This window comes from Sabethes cyaneus, chromosome 3, assembly GCF_943734655.1.
Source record: "Sabethes cyaneus chromosome 3, idSabCyanKW18_F2, whole genome shotgun sequence".
NCBI classification, from domain to species: Eukaryota; Metazoa; Arthropoda; class Insecta; order Diptera; family Culicidae; genus Sabethes; species Sabethes cyaneus.
Genome location: NC_071355.1, coordinates 173,586,643 through 173,606,732, shown reverse-complemented (window position 1 = coordinate 173,606,732; position 20,090 = coordinate 173,586,643). Strand labels below are relative to the sequence as shown.

The following is a 20,090-nucleotide window of genomic DNA, read 5'->3' as shown; positions in this document are numbered from 1 at the left end:
GAACAAGGAAATCCTTACTGGAACAATCGGAATAGACCCAAGCGACGAAAAAGGACTATGGATTGGAAACTCGGGACATGGAACTGCCGATCTCTCAACTTCCAAGGGAACACTCGAGTGCTCTCCGACGTATTGAAGAGCCGCAAGTTCGACGTCGTAGCGCTGCAGGAGGTGTGCTGGAAGAGCTCAACGGTACGTACGTTCAGAGATGGACATACATCTAGCAGCCAGACGTCGCCGCAAACTACGCGCATTCACTCGACGCTGCGACGCCGGATGAGGACGAGCTGGACGAAGCCCCTCGTCTCGAGGACTGTTGAAACACTATCAAAACAGCCATCAGCAGTATAGCGGAGAGCTCCATCGGGCATGTGGCCCAGAATCAGTGGAACGATTGGTTTGACGATGAATGTAAAAAGGTGATGGATGAGGAGAACGCTGCGCGGGGGGCAAAAATGCGCAGTTCCACACGTCAGAACGTGGATAGACACAAACAGAAGAAGATGCAGCGAAACCAAAACTTGCGGGAGAAAAAGCGCTACCTGGAAAAGTAGGAATATGCAGAGTTGGAGCGGCTGCATCGTTCTCAAGAAACGCGAAAGTTCTACCAGAAACTGAACGGATCCCGCAAAGGCTTTGTACCGTGAGCCAAAATGTGTCGAGATAAGACTGGCAATATTCTGACGGACGATCGTGAGGTGACCGATAGGTGGAAGCAGCACTTCGACGCACACCTGAATGACGCCCAGGCGGAGAACCATGGCGGCGGGGAAAGCAATTTCGACGGTACAACAAACGGGGAAAAGGTGCCAGCCCCAACAATAGGCGAAGTAAAGGAGGCCATCATGCAGCTAAAGAACAACAAGCCAGCTGGAAAAGATGGCATCGGAGCGGTGCTTATTAAACTGGGACTGGCCGTTTGTATACACCGACTAATTGTTAGAATTTGGGATACAGAACAGCTACCGGAGGAGTGCAAAGATGGGGTTATCTGCCCGATCTATAAAAAGGGCGACAAGTTGGACTGTGAGAACTATCGAGCGATCACCGTTCTCAATGCCTCCTATAAAGTGCTGTCCCAAATCATTTTCCGACGACTATCACCAATTGCGAACAGATTTGTGGGTACTTATCAAGCCGGCTTCGTCGAAGGTCGGTCTACAACGGATCAAATATTTACACTGCGCCAAATCCTCCAAAAGGGCCGTGAATACAGAGTTCCCACGCATCATTTTTTCGTTGACTTCAAAGCCGCATATGATACCATCGACCAGAAAGAGCTATGGAAAATCATAGACGAGAACAGCTTCCCCAGGAAGCTCATCAAACTGATTAAATCTACGATGGATAGTACACAGTGCTGTGTTCGGATTTCGGGGGGATTGTCAAGTTCATTCGAATCACACAGAGGGCTTCGTCAAGATGATGGTCTTTCATGCCCGCTGTTCAACAAAGCGCTACAAGGTGTTATAAACCGCAACACGAGGGGCACAATATTCATCCAATCTAGTCAACTCGTCTGCTTTGCCGATGACATGGATATTATCGGCAGAACATCTGTGGCGGTGGTTGAACACTACACCAGACTAAAGCGCGAAGCAGAAAAGATTGGGTTAAAGGTAAATACGAGTTTTCGAACGACGAGTACTAAGAACGATCTTCGGCGGCATACAGGAGAACGGAGTATGGAGGCGGAGGATGAACCATGAACTCGCACAGCTCTATGGCGAACCCACTATCCAAAAAGTGGCTAAAGCTGGACGGATACGATGGGCAGGGCATGTTGCAAGAATGCCGGACAACTACCCTGCAAAGATGGTGTTCGCCTCAAATCCGGTAGGAACAAGACGACCAGGAGCGCAGCGAGCAAGATGGTTAGACCAGGTGGAGCGAGATCTGGCGAAGAGTACTCGGTGTCCAAGGAATTGGAGAGCGGTAGCCGTCTACCGAGTTACATGGAGAAACTTTGTTCAACAGGCTTTGTCTTAGGACAAAGCCACCTAAGTAAGTAAGTAAGTAAGTAAGTAAGTAAGTAAGTAAGTAAGTAAGTAAGTAAGTAAGTAAGTAAGTAAGTAAGTAAGTAAGTAAGTAGAGTTGTACATGTGCACTCATAACTATCGACGGTATTTATTTCGCGACAACCTTAGAGAACCCGCGAGTTGTCGAAAACACGCGCGGGTACTGAATGAAGCTCTACCTTCCTCTGTGGAGCTAGGTGCCTCGATCTTTGACGATGGATGGAACAGAATACGCTCTGCCGTCAATAAGGCCGCAACCACGTTTCTAGGTGAAAAAACCTCGAGTGCACGAACTGACGGGTTTGATGGGGAATGCCATAAAGAGGAAAAGAACTTGAAAAAAACTACACAGGTAACCAATAAGTATTAATCTAAGCAGAAAAAAGAGAAAACAGCACGAGCTGGCCGAGAAAAGAGCTAGAACAACTTTTTAAAGCTACTGAGATGCGCAAGTTCTATGAGAAGGTGAACTGATCTATCACAGAATACACACCGAAGCCTGATACGTGTAGGGACGAGGAAGAAAACGAGCGCTAGATAATCAACAGGTGAAAGCATTTCTTTGATAGGCGTCTTAATAGCGATATAACAGAAGAAGACGGCAAACGGCAAATGTGCGTATTGCGTACGAATGGTTAGACTGGAATGATCGAAACTAGATGTGAGATTATCTAATATAGGGTGTCGTGTACTGATAGTTTAATTGTCAAAACACTTGGGCGCAAACCGAGAAAGTGTGGGTTAAAGTTCCACTCAGTAATTAAACTACGAAATATATTTTTGGCCTCACATCGAAGTTTCACAATATAATCCAGCCTTCCATTTTTACGTACCAAACGCTCCTGCACTTTTAATAAAAAAAGACGAAATATGTCAATTCTAATTCCAAGTAAAACTTCATGAGTAATTTCGTGTCTAAGTTCAAATTCAAGTCTAATTTAATTTAAAGTAATTTAAAGTTGAATTTCAAATCCAGTTGCAAGTTAGATTTTAAACTCAATTTCAGGTTAAATTTAATTTCCATTTTATGTAAAATTTGAACTCTGATTTCAACTCCAGTTTCTTGTATATTATTATTATTTTATTATTATTTATTTGAGTAATTCATCCGACTTTACGTCCTAAAGCAAAGCCATGGGTTTATACCGTCTTTAGACATTGCCCTTCTTTATCGACAGACTTCGCAGCCGGCTGTTAGAGTACAGGAAAATTACGGGGCCAGTGCAACGATCCTATTGACTCTAACTAGCAAGCACCGCCTAGCCGAGATTCGAACATACGACGACTAGCTTCATTAGACTTTACGTCCTAATGAGTTTTGATTGGACTGGGAAAAGCCTCCTTGAGTAAGTTACATACTCTTACTCAAAGTGGCACAAAAACCCAGTGTCTTTTACATCGATATACAATAAAAAATACATAGAACAAAGTCAGTAAAATAACTTGACTACACAAAATAACATTTAAAACTGCACCAAAAAGTAGCTAAAAGTCCATGCTATTTCCGCGACGATTGTACTTCAAAGCCATACGACGAAGTGGTTCATGAAGTTCATAATTAGTGCGGTGTGAATCGACGCGTAGGAACTATTGGTACCTTTGAGGCCGAAGGGGACAGTATAGCTGAAGCTGCTACAGAACAGCAGGGAAGTCAAGAGCACCCAACAGGATCTTATGAACAGTTTTGGCGATGATATCCTTTCGTTGCTGCTCAAGAGGTGCAATCCCAACTAGCAGACAACGTTCCTCATAAGGCGGAAAAGCATCAGAGTTTCTCCAGGGTAGCCTGCCGCAGATCTTACGTATGAACTGTTTTTGTATTCGTTCAACGCGAAGTATTCAATAACTATAATATGGATCCCAAACAGTACAGCTTGTCTCAATACTGGAACGGACTAAGGAACAGTAGAGAATACGTAGTGTGCCTGGTTCAGAGAAATCTCTAAAGGTATAATGTTGTGTGAACGACAACTGTCTATCTAATACCACGCCTAGATCCGTGACGTTGTTACTCCGCTGTAGTGACGTTCCATCGATGCAGTAATCGAACACCAGAGGCTGTTTTTTACGAGTGAAGCTTATAACGGTACATTTCTGAATGCTGATAAGCATACGATTGGAGTTGCACCATTCCACAAACAAATCGATCAATTCCTGAAGCTGCAAATAATCTATGATGGTTTCAATTTGCAGATAATTTTTTATATCATCAGCGCAGCACAGCCTTGTTCCAGGAGGCAACAGTCGAGTGACGTCGTTTACGAACAGCGAGAATAGCAAAGGTCCTAAAATGCTACCTTGTGGAACTCCAGAGCCATTCTGGAACCAGCTCGATTGACTGGGACCCAATTTAACAGCAATTTTACGATTGCGTAGATATGAGTTAAGCCATGAAAGCAAATTAGTTGACACTCCTAATTTGTCGTGTTTAGCAAGCAGAGTATCATGATTGACTTGAACGAAAGCCGCTTTCAGATCAGTGTAAATGGCGTCCATCTGATTACCCTGTTCCATAGTACGCAGACAAAGCGAGGTAAACTCCCAGAATAAAATCCATGTTGTGAAGTAGAGATGTATGATTTCACAAGGAACAATAGATAGCCACACGCTATGTCCGAAGGTACTTATTATTTAACTTACATGCACCTCAGATTTTTCTTTACAGAATGTTAGTATTAATCAAAACAATTAATTTAGAGAAGGTCTTAAAATATTCTATCTTGGGTTTTTTGAAAAATTCAATTTTGAAGGTTATTAGGGGTCATTCCCTCTCAAGTGATCATATCGGTTGTATTCGACCACCTCCGATTTCATTCAAATTTGGTATAATTGCTCATTCCGACCCCACATTCATTTTCCCAAAATTTTGTACGGATTGATCAATCCCCCTTGCAGTGACATGCAGTGAAAAATGAGTATTTTCGAAAAACTGAGAAAAATTGAGAAGCGTCACTGCAAGGGGGATTGATCAATCCGTACAAAACTTTGGGAAAATGAATGTGGGATCGGAATGAGCAATTATACCAAATTTGGTTGAAATCGGAGGTGGTCGAATACAATGGATATGATCACTTGAGAGGCGATGACCCCTAAATAACCTTGAAAACTGAATTTTTCAAAAAACCCAAGATAGAATATTTTAAGACTTTCTCTAAATTAATTGTTTTGATTAATACTAACATTCTGTGAAGAGAAATCTGAGGTGCATGTAAGTTAAATAATAAGTGCCTTCGGACATAGCGTGGGCCATTGACCGTGGCTTCAAATAGCACACAAGCTAGGTGGAGCAAGCACACAATGAAGTGATTCCACGGTAGTGCTCCACACTATGTTTATCAAATTTGATTTCCATGTCTAATTCCAAGTAAATCTTCCAGTCCAAATTACTCCAAATTTATGTCCAATTTCAAATCCAATTTTAAGTCAAATTTTCAGTACAATTTAAAATAAAGCTTCTAGCCTAAATAAGTTCAAATACAAATCTATTTTATTTCAAGTCCAATTTCGAATCTAATTACTAGTCTAATTTTTTAATCTGCAATTGCCAGAAATGCAACACATAAGTACTTCAGGACAAAAAGGTTGTCTAGATTTTCGAAAAATAGCTTGTTTGGCAAGCAATTTGCATTTGCGGCAAGAAAAATTAATCCTTTATCAGCACTGGTATCATCAACAATTGTCCAGAGAAGTGCCCTCAAAAGCTTTTGCTGCATTTCATCAAAAGTTATCCTGATATTTCTTTGTTTCGGACCAATTTGGCATCATGTAACTATCGTAAAACCGCGATGAATCCAATGAAGTCACGAACATGCCCGAACAACTTTCTTATCCTCCCACTTTTCGTGAGTTACGTCTTATCGAAAGATATTAGACTTTGCCGATGCGGAAGCTTTCCGGAGAGAAGCAGGTGGTTAAAAATGTCAAACATTTCCAACAAATATGGACCAGAGCTGCCAGCAAGATCATTGAGATACTAATTCTGATACTGATGCTGATGAGATAGTAATTCTTTAAAACCAAAAACCATCCAATACAAACGAAATATATGAAGTAGAAAATACCAAGCACTTGACAATTTTTTTTATTATTATTCCTGAGTCGGTGGCTGTGATATCAGATAACAAAAGAAGACCAATACTCATGTTTCAAAATATTTATTATTATTTAATTTATATAAATAAACGTGAACCGATTACGGTCGATTACTTCTTATCGGCATTCTAATTTGAAGCACATTATGCTCAACCTAATTTTTCTACACTCTGTACACCGATTACTGCTCGCTTAAAATCGTAAATAAAGCAATATCTTATTTCCAGTTCGAACTCTCAATTCTACTGTTACACTAAATTTTCCTACGGTCAAATCTCATTGAGCAGCATTCGAAAAACAGTACGTTTGTGTCTCGTTCTAAATTAGTATCCTACGCCACTATCGTAAACCTTCTAATGCTAATCTTAACTTTCATATCGAAAATTAAGTTTCCTGTTTAGCCTGTTTCTTCTTTCGTACAATCTCATAGAACATTGAAGAACTATGATTATATAGATAGATGGACGAAATTCGCTAAGTCTCTGCATCGAAAATAATCAATTGTTAAAGGTATCAAATTCGTGTACCTACCAGTGAGTTTAAGCATTCAAAGTGGTTCTGGAAAATGGATGTATGTTCAAAAGAATTGCTGTTAAGTTTATGATTTTGTGCGTTAAAACTATGGTTTTGTTTCACTTTCATATCTACAGAGAAAAAAATCATACTCTATGATTTGTATTTCACATTGTCTTGTTACTTTTAGTACGTATACAATTTATGGGGTGCTGTCATTTCACCTGCCCATCATCAACAGCAAGCCGTCATAACAATCGACCGGAGGAGCTCTCATTCGTCAAATTTGAAATTCAATTTCAATTCCAATGTACTTATCGTTTTGCCTTTTCTTACCTAGTGCTAGTGTTGCTACTACTGCCGCTGCTGCTCCAGTAGGTGGATACGACCATAATATTCGCATATTCATTCAACCATGCATCAATGCCCGCCTGTCAGCGGCGACCCGGTCGTGTGCGGTTCAAGCGATTCAAGCAAACTTTCTGCGAAAATTATCAACAGTCTGAAACCTGCGAGAAAACCGAGCCCGGAACGAGACAACGTCGAAATGTCACGGATGGACGGACAGATGGATGGCCAACGCCGATGACGACGAAGACGACGCCGACGGCCGTGGGACGCACCCTGCCCGTTCCGATGGTAAAGAACGACCACATTTCGAAGGCCCTCTCAAAGAGTAGAATATGCGGCCGGTTTGCTGGGTATTTTCCAACCACCACCACACATCGCTTATGCTGACGACGGTGCTGATGATAATGATGCTGGCGTTTCGATCTTTTCAACCTTCAATCAATGCTGCCTGCTGCTGCCCGCTGCTGCTACTCATGGTTGTGTGAGTGTACCGGCATTTGCTGGCTCGCCTGCGGCCCGCCTCCAAGCGAGCAGCAACGCCGAAAGCCGTATTAACCTGTCCCCTGACGTGTATGAGGTTGGCCTGCTTGCTTGCTTGCTTGCTTGCAAGAATGAAAATTATAAACATCGATACTCTTGATGCGTTTACAATGGAGCGCGAGATGAAATGAGAAATCAGAGCGAACAGAATGGAAAAGAGGGCCGTTCGGTGGTGCGAAGGTGTACGGATCGTTGATATTTTGTTTTGAGGCAGCTATTAAGAGTAAGTTTAGCTCTATTACTAATTGTACTTTACTTTAGGATATCGATTAGGATTCCTTATCCGACATATCTTCTATACCTATAAAGAAGGATTTCTGTCTGTCTGTATGTTCCTCATAGAATCGAAAACTACTGAACCAATCGGCATGAAAATATGCATGTAGAGGTTTTTTGGGGCCAGGAAAGGTTTTAGTGATGGTTAGAAACCCCTCCCCCCACTAAGAGTGGGGGGTCCCATACAAATGAAACACAAATTTCTGCATAACTCGACAACTAATCAAGCAAATAGAACAAAATTTGGCATGTGAGTGTTTTCGGTGACAAGAATTTATTATATGGTAAATTGAGACCCCTCCCCTCTTTATAAGGGAAATTATAACTCCTCTCCTCTTTAAAAGGGGGGGCTTCCATACAAATTTCCTCATAACTCGAGAACTAATCAAGCAAATGGAACCAAATTTGGCATGTGAAGGTTTTCGAGGGCAAGAATATTTTCTATAGTAAATTAGGACCCCTCCCCACTTTAAGAGGGGGGGCTCCTGTACCAAAGAAACACAATTTTCTTCATAACTCGAGAAGTAATTGAGCAAATGGAACCAAATTTGGCATGTGAAAGTTTTCGAGAGCAAGAATATTTTCTATGGTGAATTAGGGCCCCTCCCAATTTTAAGAGGGGGGCTCCTATACAAACGAAATACAAATTTCCTCATAACTCGAGAACTAATCAAACAAATGGAACCAAATTTGGCACGTGGGTGTTTTTGGAGACAAAAATTTTTTCTATGATGAATTGGGACCCCTCCCCGTTTTAGGAGGGGGGGATCTCATACACTTGAAATACAAATTTCCTCATAACTGAAGAACTAATCAAGCAAATGGAACAAAATTTGGCATATGAAAGTTTTCGAGGGCAAGAATATTTTCTATGGTAAATAAGGACCCCTCCCCACTTTAAGAAGGGGGACTCCTATACAAACGAAATACAAATTTCCTCATAACTCGAGAACTAATCAAGCAAATGGAACAAAATTTGGCACGTGGGTGTTTTTGGAGACAATATTTTTTTCTATGATGAATTGGGACCCCTCCCCACTTTAGGAAGGGGGGCTCCTATACAAATGAAATGCAAAATTCCTCATAACTCAAGAATTAATCAAGCAAATGGAACCAAATTTGGCATGTGAAAGTTTTCGAGAGCAAGAATATTTTCTATGGTGAATTAGGGCCCCTCCCAATTTTAAGAGGGGGGCTCCTATACAAACGAAATACAAATTTCCTCATAACTCGAGAACTAATCAAACAAATGGAACCAAATTTGGCACGTGGGTGTTTTTGGAGACAAAAATTTTTTCTATGATGAATTGGGACCCCTACCCACTTTAGGAGGAGGGGGCTCCTATACAAATGAAATTCAAATTTCCTCATGACTCGAGAACTAATCAAGCAAATAGAACCAAATTTATCATGTGGGTGTTTTTGTAGGCAAGAATATTTTCTATGGATTTCCCCGTTTTAAGAGGGGGGGGGGGGCTCCTATACAAATGAAAAACAAATTTCCTCATAACTCGAGAACTAATCAAGCAAATGGAACCAAATTGACATGTAAGTGGTTTTGGACGCAAGATTTTTTTCTATGGTGAATTGAGACTCCTCTCTTCTTTAGAAAGCGAGTTATGGCCCATTTCCTCTTTAAGAGGGTGGGCTTCCATACAAATGAAATGCAAATTTCCTCTTATCTCGAGAACTAATCAATCAAATGGAACCAAATTTGGCAAGTGGGAGTTTTAGATTGCAGAAATTTTTTCTATGGTGAATTACGACCCCTTCCCCTTTTAAGAGGGGAGCTCCCATACAAATGAAATTCAAATTTCCTTATAACTTGAGAACTAATCAAGCAAATGGAACCAAATTTGGCATGTGGGAGATTTTGGAGTCTTGAATTCATTTTACGATAGTTAGAGACCTCTCACCCCTGTGGTAGGGGGATATGGACTCTCATACAAATAAAACAGAAATTTTTGCGAAACTCAAAAACTAATCGAACTCGAGAAATTCGAGACTCTTCCATAAAACATTAGTCAATACAAGACCACAAAAACTATCTATAGTAACACTAGATCATTCAGGACGAGACGGTCGCGAGTGTTGCCGGTGACCCGCCGTCGGAAGCGCCGCCCACTGGGGGGCTTGCAAAACTCGAGATTATGACAAAGATCATCCGAGATTTATGATTTACAACACAGGTTAATTTGTGGCAATACGAAGTTTGTCGGGTCAGCTAGTTGAGATATAAATATCTGAAAGAAATTTCTTGCCTCGTGTAGTACCCTAGTATTTATACTATATTAGAAGATTTACCTATAGTGTGTGATGTATGTTGTTTACACATTATATGGGCAGTACTCGGTAGTATGTAACGGGCATGTATGTAAGAGTAAAAGTGTCGGAATAAGTTAATAACTTCTCGCGTAAATGGCGTAAGCAAACAGTTGGGAGAGCGCAAACCACAAGATATCACATTGGCGATCTGTTGCCAAATCGAACCTTCGGGTAATTCGAAGGCAGAAGATGAGGTTAGAAAAACGGAATATATTTTGTAGCGCAATATATTGGCCATTCGGGTGGAACTCCGAATGCGAGTGCGGATTTGATTTGGCTGGCATTTATTTTTCCAAGTTTTTCGCACTAATATAAGATTTTTTAGACAGGGTTTGTTTAAACATTTGGTGGCAGCAGCTGGGAAAAATAGTGTTATGTTCTTCGAGCTTCAAACGTTTGGCACGGAAGGGAAAAGATAATTGCATTCGCAACAAAAACGAAGCCCATGGCCAATTCGTATTAAAGTTGAACCGGCGAGAAGGCATTGGCCAATTTATATTAAGCTTGAGCCGGAAAAAGCACATGGCCTGGCCAACATATATTAAAATTGGCTGAGAAAAGCCCATGGACTATCTAAATGAAGGCTGAGCTGGCAAAAGGCCCTGGCCAAAGCATATTGAGATTGAGTTGGAAAAACATTTGTTAGAGTTTAATCAGGAAAAACTCAAGGCCAAACACCTCAGAAGGCTGCGTCGTGATTGAAACCAAAGTACTAAAACCACAGACAAACAGACCAGACAGTGCACAGTGGGGATTTTTTAGCAGTCCCTTATCTCAATATCTTCAAATGCCGCTGGGCTAGGATCAATCTTTTGATATCAAAAGAAAGATATTTTTATAAGGATTCCAATGGTGTGATACTTATTTATTACGCATTTATTTCCAGCAGTTTTTGCAAAAGAAGGAGATAAATGCGTATCGTAAACAAGCATCACACCATTGGAATCCTTATAAAAATATCTTTCTTTTGACATCAAAAGATTGATTCTAGCCAGGGCTGTCCAGCACTTTAATTGTAACACCTCTGCCAAGCAAAATTCGAAAATGTTATGTATGGGGCATTTATAGAGTCAATTATTATACATAAGATTGCTGAACTAAGTATTGCTCTAACTTGAGTATTTACGGCGCACTCTCACTTCACACTGAGTGGTGCGCAGAGAGGGCTCTTGGTGCACCGCCCAGTGTGAACTGGGGTACGCCGTAATTACTTATCTTAAGTAATACTTAGCAATACTTAGTTCAGCAATCTTATCGATAATAATTGACTCTATAAATGCCCCATACATAACATTTTCCAATTTTGTGTGGTTGAGGTGTTACATACAGTTAAAGAAGCAAAATAGGTGCACTCAGTGCAGCACAGCCCTGATTCTAGCCCAGCGCCATTTTGAGATATTTAGATAAAAGACTTTTTTCGAAAAAATTTCCACTGTGCAGTGTCTTTAATTCCATCGTCCATTAAAAACCCACTCATTTTTCAAAAAAGCATGTTTCGCAAGATGGTCACTCCGCAATGCTCGAGTGTTGCTTGGAATGTGGAGTATAAAACCGTACAAACTCATCAGTTCAAAGCCCTACAAATATAAGTTAAGAGATTTTCTTTTATGTGTCATGTCAGTTCACATTGGAATGGTAGAATATCATGATGATTTTTCCGGGAAGATAAGAATCATAGACGTACAATATCAATGAAAAGATACTGTAGATAATGGAACTATTCTGCGTGCCCATACTAAGATTTTATGTCAAGTAGTAGGTATTTTCTATTTTAGATCGTCACATTACAAAACGGAGAGCGAACTTCTCTACAGGTTATGTATGAGAGATAACGAATTTCAATATAACACGCAAGAATAATTCGACGAAACAGTAATGTAAATTATCTATAATAACTGACCTTGAAATAATATATAGAGTAGGGCGGGCATAACTGCGACGTTTGAAGTTGTCTTCAATTTTCATGATTCAAATCTCAAGCACAAAAAAAATACATTATATATTGATACAACAGCTGAATATTTTTACATTCAACTATAAATCATTTAGAGTAATAGTATTATACCGTTCTGATTCAAACTTAGAACACTTAAAATAAAATGCTCGTTAGTATACTACCGGAAAGAGGGCATTATAACGAACTCGTGTTTCCCGGATAACGGATTATTACATCAAAACCACACTAAATAAACATTTTCTTATAACTCAGCAACTATGCTTCGTAAACAGCAAATATTTACGGTGGAACTCATGCTGTCAAAGCCATCCATGCCAATGTTGTCAAATTATGCAATATCTACCATGGTAAATCATTTTACCCGCATCGCCCTTTTGTCCCTGCTTACTCTATTGAATTGTTCATTTTACGCATGGGGAGGATGTGGCATCCTTCTCTAGTATTTATACCCTATTAGAGGATTTGCCTATAATGTGTAATGTGTGTTGTTTACACATTATTTGGGAAAATTTGAACTGCTCCCACGTTGCGTTAGCTAATTGATTAAAAGCGGCCAAATCAAAGTAATAAAATTGTTCAGGGATCGTTCATCGGCAGTCCGGAAGTTTGAATCGGATGGAAATCGAAGACTAAAGCCAAAAGGTGACGACAAAAAGAGTTGCCATCAATTTCAAGTGGAACACCAACTTTTCCCTCCGACATGTCACAAATAAGCTGGCAGTGTCGGTGTCGTTGACAACCGCGTATCGAGTTAGAACACGAACGCTCTGATAAGTTAGTAATCCCCAACGTCGTCAGGAACCACTTTACTGACGACTGAATCTACGTAGAATTTAATAATCTAAGGAGCAACTAAGAATCAAGAGGACCCACGCGACCTTGATGTTCCTTGAGATGGGAACGGATAAACGATAAAAGCGATCGTTGCCTGTTTCCCAAACACGGTGAACTATTTCAGCTGAGACAGAAACCCGTCAACGAAACGTCAGGGCTGTTAAGAAGTCTTGTCAACGGGACAAGAGAACCACAATTAACTAGCTAGCTGAAAAGGGAGAAAGGGCGGCTACCAATAGACATACCCACTTATTGCAGACATTTTCCCTTAATGGTGTTAGGACCACTAAGTCTCAAATGTCGCAGGCCAACAAAATCACCAGCGCGGGAAGTACACAGTACGTCGCATCCACCGCGTCAACTCCGAGCCGTCGTTAGTTGAAACTGTAACTGTGAAATGTTGCATCAGCTCTTCGGCAATATCTGGGAAATTGCGACATTTTTGGTGGACTGGATGCAAGGCATCCTGAAAAAAGTCACCAAGAAAAGAAACCTATCTGCATCATGTTGCTCTATAGCACTCATAAAGTGCTATGAAAGAGGGTCCTTAATCAAATCCGGGAGAAAATTGGCGCTACTCTTCAGCAAGCTGGATCCATGCCGATTAATTATCTCGACGCTCAGTAATATATAAGGGCAAAGCATCAAAATCCAAAAAGCATTAGACCGACTTAATCTGGAAAACATCTGGAGCGCATTAAGGTGTAGAATAAATAGAAAAAATGTATGTCATTGACACTCAGTTGGAAGTGGTTTCGTACAAAGTGCTGCATGACCTATTGTCGGACCCCATAAGGGTAGCAGGAGGGAGACAGGGGTACATACTTTCACCGACGACGACATTCTCTTGCTTTCCAATGGCAATATGATATGCAGCGAAAGCTCAATTTTCTCTGTGACGACTCCAAAACAATAGGCCTCATAGTCAACATCACAAAGACCAAGTCACTGGAAGTGAACGTTGACAATCCCTCCAATTTCACAATAACGAGACCATAGATTGAGTAGATGGAAGCTTATCAATATTTTGATAACCAGACTACTCCAGACAGCGGTACCAAGATTGATTTAGACACATCAACCAGGATGACCAGCGGTGAGTTTTTGGATCTTCAGAATGTTCGACGCTCAAATCAGACCACTCTACCAACTCTGAGACGAATTATCAATTTGAACGTTAAAATCCGTTCGATTGCCTGCAAAACGTGGTGTGTATTAGCGGAGATAACTGCAGGTCTTCGTTTCTCGTTGCCTGGCCTGGCTTAGTGGGTTTACACATGGATTTCCAATTCGGAACTCGATCGTCGATATCGCTAGTGCCAGATTAAACTAGAGATTCGGAGGTGGATCCGACATTTTTTGAGAAGAGGATCGAACGAAATCAGCAGGAGGGCATTCAATTGGGAGAGCAGAAGAAGTAGAAGCTAATAACGGTGTAGCCAAATCAACTGGACAGGTGAAAGTCATGGCGGATGACCGTGGACAGTTGGGAAGGTAGTGGCCAAAACACGATCCCTTAAGCAGTAAACGAAGATATTAACGAACAAACTTACACGGAAAGAAATTTAATCTCCAAAATGAGAAAAATGCTTTCTGAGTTCGTCAAGACCGATAAGAAATACTTTGTTTTGGCAGGCTATCTGTACCTGTGGCTTGGAAAGCAACATTTTTATTATCAACCGAGAACGTTGTCTGACGTAACACGATTGTTCTGTGCTGTTTTGGCCGGATTTGGCGTACTGCTATTGCGTAATTCCAAAGTACAAGAACCCTCCTAACATGCAAGAGGTCATCAAATAAAAAAATATTGGATCATTGCCATCGTCGACCCAAAAAACGGTTGGAAGCGAGAAGCAGTTTAACATTTTTGTTTGACCAAATTTCGATAGGGACATACGCTAGAAAAATATTTTTCCATCCTTCCATTCTTCCATCCATTCATCGAACATTACGGTTGCTCAAACACCGAATACACAAATGTGTTTTTTCTGAATTTTTTAAACAACCAGGTCTCGTGAAAACATGTGCCCATGTTTCATCCGTACATAAACTATTGAAAAATTCAACCCGAAGGCTGCTTCGCACCATTGAACGGCGCAACGTGGAAACGTTTACCGGAACGAGCGACGGACGAACCTGTCTTTCGTGCGGTCGGTCGGTGCAAAGGCTGACACGCAACAGCAGCACCGGCAACGAAAAACACACATTCGCGCAATCGTCGTCCACAGCCGGTTCGCCAGAGTCATGCAATATGTCGACAGTTCAGAGGCATGGTCGGATGACGTCGAACGGTGCGGCGCGGCATGGCACGGCGGCAGCGGTGGTGGTGGCAAATCTAGCAAGAGTAGCAAATAACGAAAAAGAACTAAAACTTAACATAACAAAATCATAAGTATGCAGCATACCTGGTAATCATATGTGCATACGTTATTATTACACCCCGCGCGCCGGTGTTTTTTTTTTCTTCCTATGAGTTCTCTTTTTAACCATCATGACGGGTCTCGGTTCTGGCCACTAGTGGCTGTTCTCTTGCCGTGCATTTCTGGGTGCCTGTTTTTTTCATCTTTTTACATATATGCAAGTTTTATAAGAAACATTCGAACTTCACCAAAAAGCCAAATTTCGAGGGACCCTAACTTAGACTGTTCGAATGTGATTCCTACAGGTTTTCTGCACGAGCTAGCTGATGCAGTAGCAAAACCCAAATTTGAATATAATATAATCATTGTCTTTGCACAAATGGTAATAAGCAGAGCGCTTGAATGCAAACGCAGGTCCATTTCCGTTTATATTTTTGGCGCAGTCCCAGCATTATACGCCCAATTAGCTCTCCAACGTGGTCACCCCACCATAAGAAATAGGAATTTGCTGATTCGAATTTCCTTCCAGTCAACTATTGCCTGCTGAATTGGTAGACCCCTGGTTATTTGCGTTTACCATCCTCTGCTGCCGTGTTTGATGACAAAGCTGTTTTTGCTGCTGCTGCTCCCGCAAATCATCCTGCCGACGGGGCTGCTCATGGCAGCGAAAGCGCTGCTGCTCCTGTTGCAGCATCCGCCGGACAGTGACCGCCATCCGGTGCTACTAGTCCAGCGAGGCAGGACTGCCTGGGCCGCCCATGATGTACGACCCGGGGCTGTGGGACACGTACCCATCCAGATCGAGTGAGCCGTCACCCTTGTCTGAGTCGATAATTTTGCCCTCCTGCTTCATCATCATCCGGCGCCATTTTGCGCGTGCGTTCTGGAACCAGACCTGCGGAAAAGCGTGGGGCGAAATCGAAAAGAAATGGCAAAATGAAAATCGATCAGACTGACTGTCGTAGGTGTGGGGAAAGAAAGCAGATCGGTTCGAAAGAAAGCAGGACAGGAAAGGTTTGACTAGGAAGATGTCGGAAAGACAAATGCATTCATCTTATTTAATAATTGAGGCAGAAAAAAATTCCACCAAAAAGAATTCAACTACTAACCTGTAACACTCGCTTTGGAAGGCCGGTTTTCTGCGACAGTTGCTTCAAGTCTTTCGCGTCCGGATTGTGATTGATGGCGAAGTAGGACTTCATGGTGCGCAGCTGATGATGCTTGAACGATGTTCGCATTCGTTTGGCCCGCGACGATGAACCAAGGCCCCGACTGAAGCCCAAATCTAGGTACTCGGTGTTGAGGTCTGCAATTCGAAATAGAAGAAGAAAAAACAACCATAAGACCTTAGACACTTGAATCTAAAAAAGACATATCACAGCTATAGAGTAGTTCACAGGCTGAAAATGGTAAAATGTCGACAGGGCACTACATGGCAATACTTTTTCCTCTCGAAACAAAACATGTGCCAGGGATTATTTACCCAGATCTGTTGAATGTGTATAAAAGGCCATGCTCCCAGCACAAGCCTGCGAGCTGTGGTGTCTGAGAGCACGTAAATGGCTGGAGCCAAAGGGCGGTAATGAACTTCTGCCAAGTGTTCACCAAAAAAAAACACAAAACATGAATTCAGTACGCTGAGTACGGGGCTTGCAGACACGGCTGGACGAAATCTGCTCTGAGCACTTTTGCCAATAGTAATAATCGTAAAAGTAATAAGATGTCTTCATCTCCGAAAACATGAACCGCGCTGCAGTGACGGAACAACAACCAGGATGCCGCGCTTGCCGAGGCAGCGAAAGAGGAAGCATGTTTTATGGCCGAAAATGTCGCTGTCTACCGAACGACGAGCGCAGATTCGAGTGTCAGTGGCTTTGAGCGACCTGGGAAACCGCAGCACCGGCGCGGCTCCAAGATACAGCCTCTCGAAAAAGCGGTAATGGTCGTTTGCAACCGGAGATGGGTGATGATCTTGAAGGTCGCTTAAGCAGGAATTTATGGCCGGTTCAGGGGGTCATTTCGGAGTGCGACAAGTGGATACTTTTGGGCAATAAAATTCATTATATTTTTTCTTGTTTATGGGTGCTTGCTTTCGCGTGAAATTTATTGGACCCGTCATGAATACTAGGGGGAAAAGCCGCGTTTCAAGTGTACAAAATATATTTGTCCGGTGGATGTCTTTGGAAAAATAAATCAAATTGAATAGGCTTGAATCACAATTGGAAGCACAAATATTTCGACTATTTGCTAATGCCAATGCCCGTCTGGCATGCTAAAAGAGTAATCTCAACTTTACTCACAAGGCATTTTGCAAGACGCGAATGTCCACACCGTTGCAACGCGTTGTTTAATCAAGTGAAAAATATACAGCAGTCCCCCGAATAGCGGTTTCGTTCGAAGAACGTTTCCAATAAGAACGGTGTCGAGTGATTCCATTCAGGTGAAAGAGTCGTCATCGATTCTGTCAATTTCAAAAGCAGTTTTTTTGTTTGAAGCAAAAATTCTGTTCATGAAAATATATTCGCTGTGTTCAGATTGGCAAGAAGAATGCAATATATACATTTTCATAAACAGAATCCCGCTTTTGGGCCCAAAAACTGCTTCCGAAATTAGGCTTTCCGAAGAAAACTTAATAACTGCTAGGTTCCGGTTAAGGCGATCGAACGTCCTTATTGGAATTTATGTAGCATATGGGAATTGACTTAATTGGTTCCAACATTGAATAACTCGTGATCCTGACCGTATCCAGCTTTTTACGAGCCATAATGGCAGAAGGCATAATCCGTGTTCGAAATATTTGAACACCATTTTTGACATTTCTCTAATACATCGCAGGTTTTCTTTTCGCGCGTTCACGGTAAAACTAAAAAAATGTGCGGAAAGAAAACGTGCGATGTATTAGAGAAATGTCAAAAATGCTGTTCAAATATTACAAACACGGATTATGCTGTCCGCCATTATGGCTCGTAAAAAGCTGGATAGAAGGTTGGTGTCTTCGACAGAGTTGTTCGGTAGATCAACAGGTTTTCATTAAACTATAGTATTCCGACATTATCTCGCTATGTGGCGCTAGTAAACATGTAGTATTCATATACAGGCTGTATCTTGCGCTGCTGACTGTCTAGAAAATTGCGGTCTTCGGGAAGGTTACTTAAATCTTAAAGATGGCATGGAAAATATTGCAGAATTATCTCACTATTCTCAGTATTCTTATACAGGCAGTAGTTTGCGCTGCTGAACGCACAAGGCTCAATTTTTTTTCTAGCTACATTCACTGCCTGCAAAAAAATCCATCGTGTTAATCTACCATCTATGGATGGAGAAGAACTGACCACGCAGTGGCTCTCGAATTCACCAGAGGCAAATCCAATGAAAAATATTCTCTCTGGGTCGTTTTGAGGAGCAAAATACCGGCAAGTTACAGTTTTTTTACCGTTTCAAGTCCATAACCAAAACTAATGGTGGTCGTATCAAGACAAAGTGAATTGATTCTGCTGAATTTTTAACTATTTTCACACATTCTGTACTTTGAGAAAAATAAAAATAATTTTCCAAACCGAGAATTTGAATCGGATTTTACATGAGCGGCAATGCTCGACAGTGCCAGCATGCTGTCAGCCAATTCTAACTTGCATGAAGGTTAAGGTCAAAACAAAAACCACCTTCATAATTTAACAAATAAATTTTTTGTGCAACGTAAGAGCACCACAATCACTAGACACAATCGCGGACAAGACACTTCTAACTCTTACAAAATGTTAAAATAAAACAAATTACTTTAAACTTACACGTCGACCGGTTTCAGGCATCATATGCCTATCTTCAGGACGAGAGCCGATGTCCAACTGATCACTGTGTCGTTATTGTATCATCATCGATGCAACGTCGTAGAGAGAGTGAGAAAGATGTCACAGCTTAATTTTTTCTTATAAGATTGAAGAGAGGCGAGATTATTGGTGCGTCATCATCATTCATAAGCGGTTTCGCTGCATTGGAAATGAACATTGATTCCCAAGCATTAAGCAATGAAACCTTCTTCACAGTTTTAATTAGTTTAGCACTCTCCCACTGACATCTTTCTCACTCTCTCTACGACGTTGCATCGATGATGATACAATAACGACACAGTGATCAGTTGGACATCGGCTCTCGTCCTGAAGATAGGCATATGATGCCTGAAACCGGTCGACGTGTAAGTTTAAAGTAATTTGTTTTATTTTAACATTTTGTAAGAGTTAGAAGTGTCTTGTCCGCGATTGTGTCTAGTGATCACCTTCATAAAATACTAAAATGGACTGTCAGCATGCTTATATTATCCCTCATTTTCGCACGCGTGCCTGATCCTGTAGGATGATTAACCTACTATGTACAGAGCGTTTCGCGTATGTATTTTGGTAGGATGCGAGAAAATCAAACGAAAGTTTCCAAAAAATATACTGCATCCAGTTGTTGTCGCAATCAGGCTTCAACGCCCCGCCAAAGTAACCAGCTTTTTACGAGCCATAAGGGCGGAAGGCATAATCCGTGTTCGTATTATTTTAACAGTCTTTTTAACATTTCTGTTTACATCGGACATTTTCTTTCCGCACGTTACTTTAGTTTTGATGTGAGAACGCGCGGAAACAAAATGAGCTACACGCTTAAAAATTTGACAAAATATGGAACAGCTCAAAACATGCGTATTTTTACACACTATTTTAACTGTAACTGTAATTTTAACGAGTAACTCTTGCTCGTTTTATGAGTTCAAAGCAGAAGTTCATTAATGTGCAATATTTACTCAAAAATGAGTCCCATTTGACCAAAAACTAAGTAGTACTTACT

General features: G+C 41.3%; 1 protein-coding gene across 1 annotated transcript in view; it reads right to left on the bottom strand.

Annotated features, from left to right (window-relative positions):
- Positions 1-15,990: 15,990 nt before the first annotated feature.
- LOC128741748 (protein apterous-like) overlaps positions 15,991-20,090 on the bottom strand; it is a 165,026-nt gene continuing 160,926 nt past the window's right edge. The window contains exons 8-9 of the mRNA XM_053837751.1: positions 16,376-16,572; positions 15,991-16,161 (exon numbers count right to left, since the gene is read on the bottom strand). Coding sequence (XP_053693726.1) covers positions 15,991-16,161; positions 16,376-16,572 — 368 coding nt within the window. The remainder of the gene's footprint in view (positions 16,162-16,375; positions 16,573-20,090) is intronic.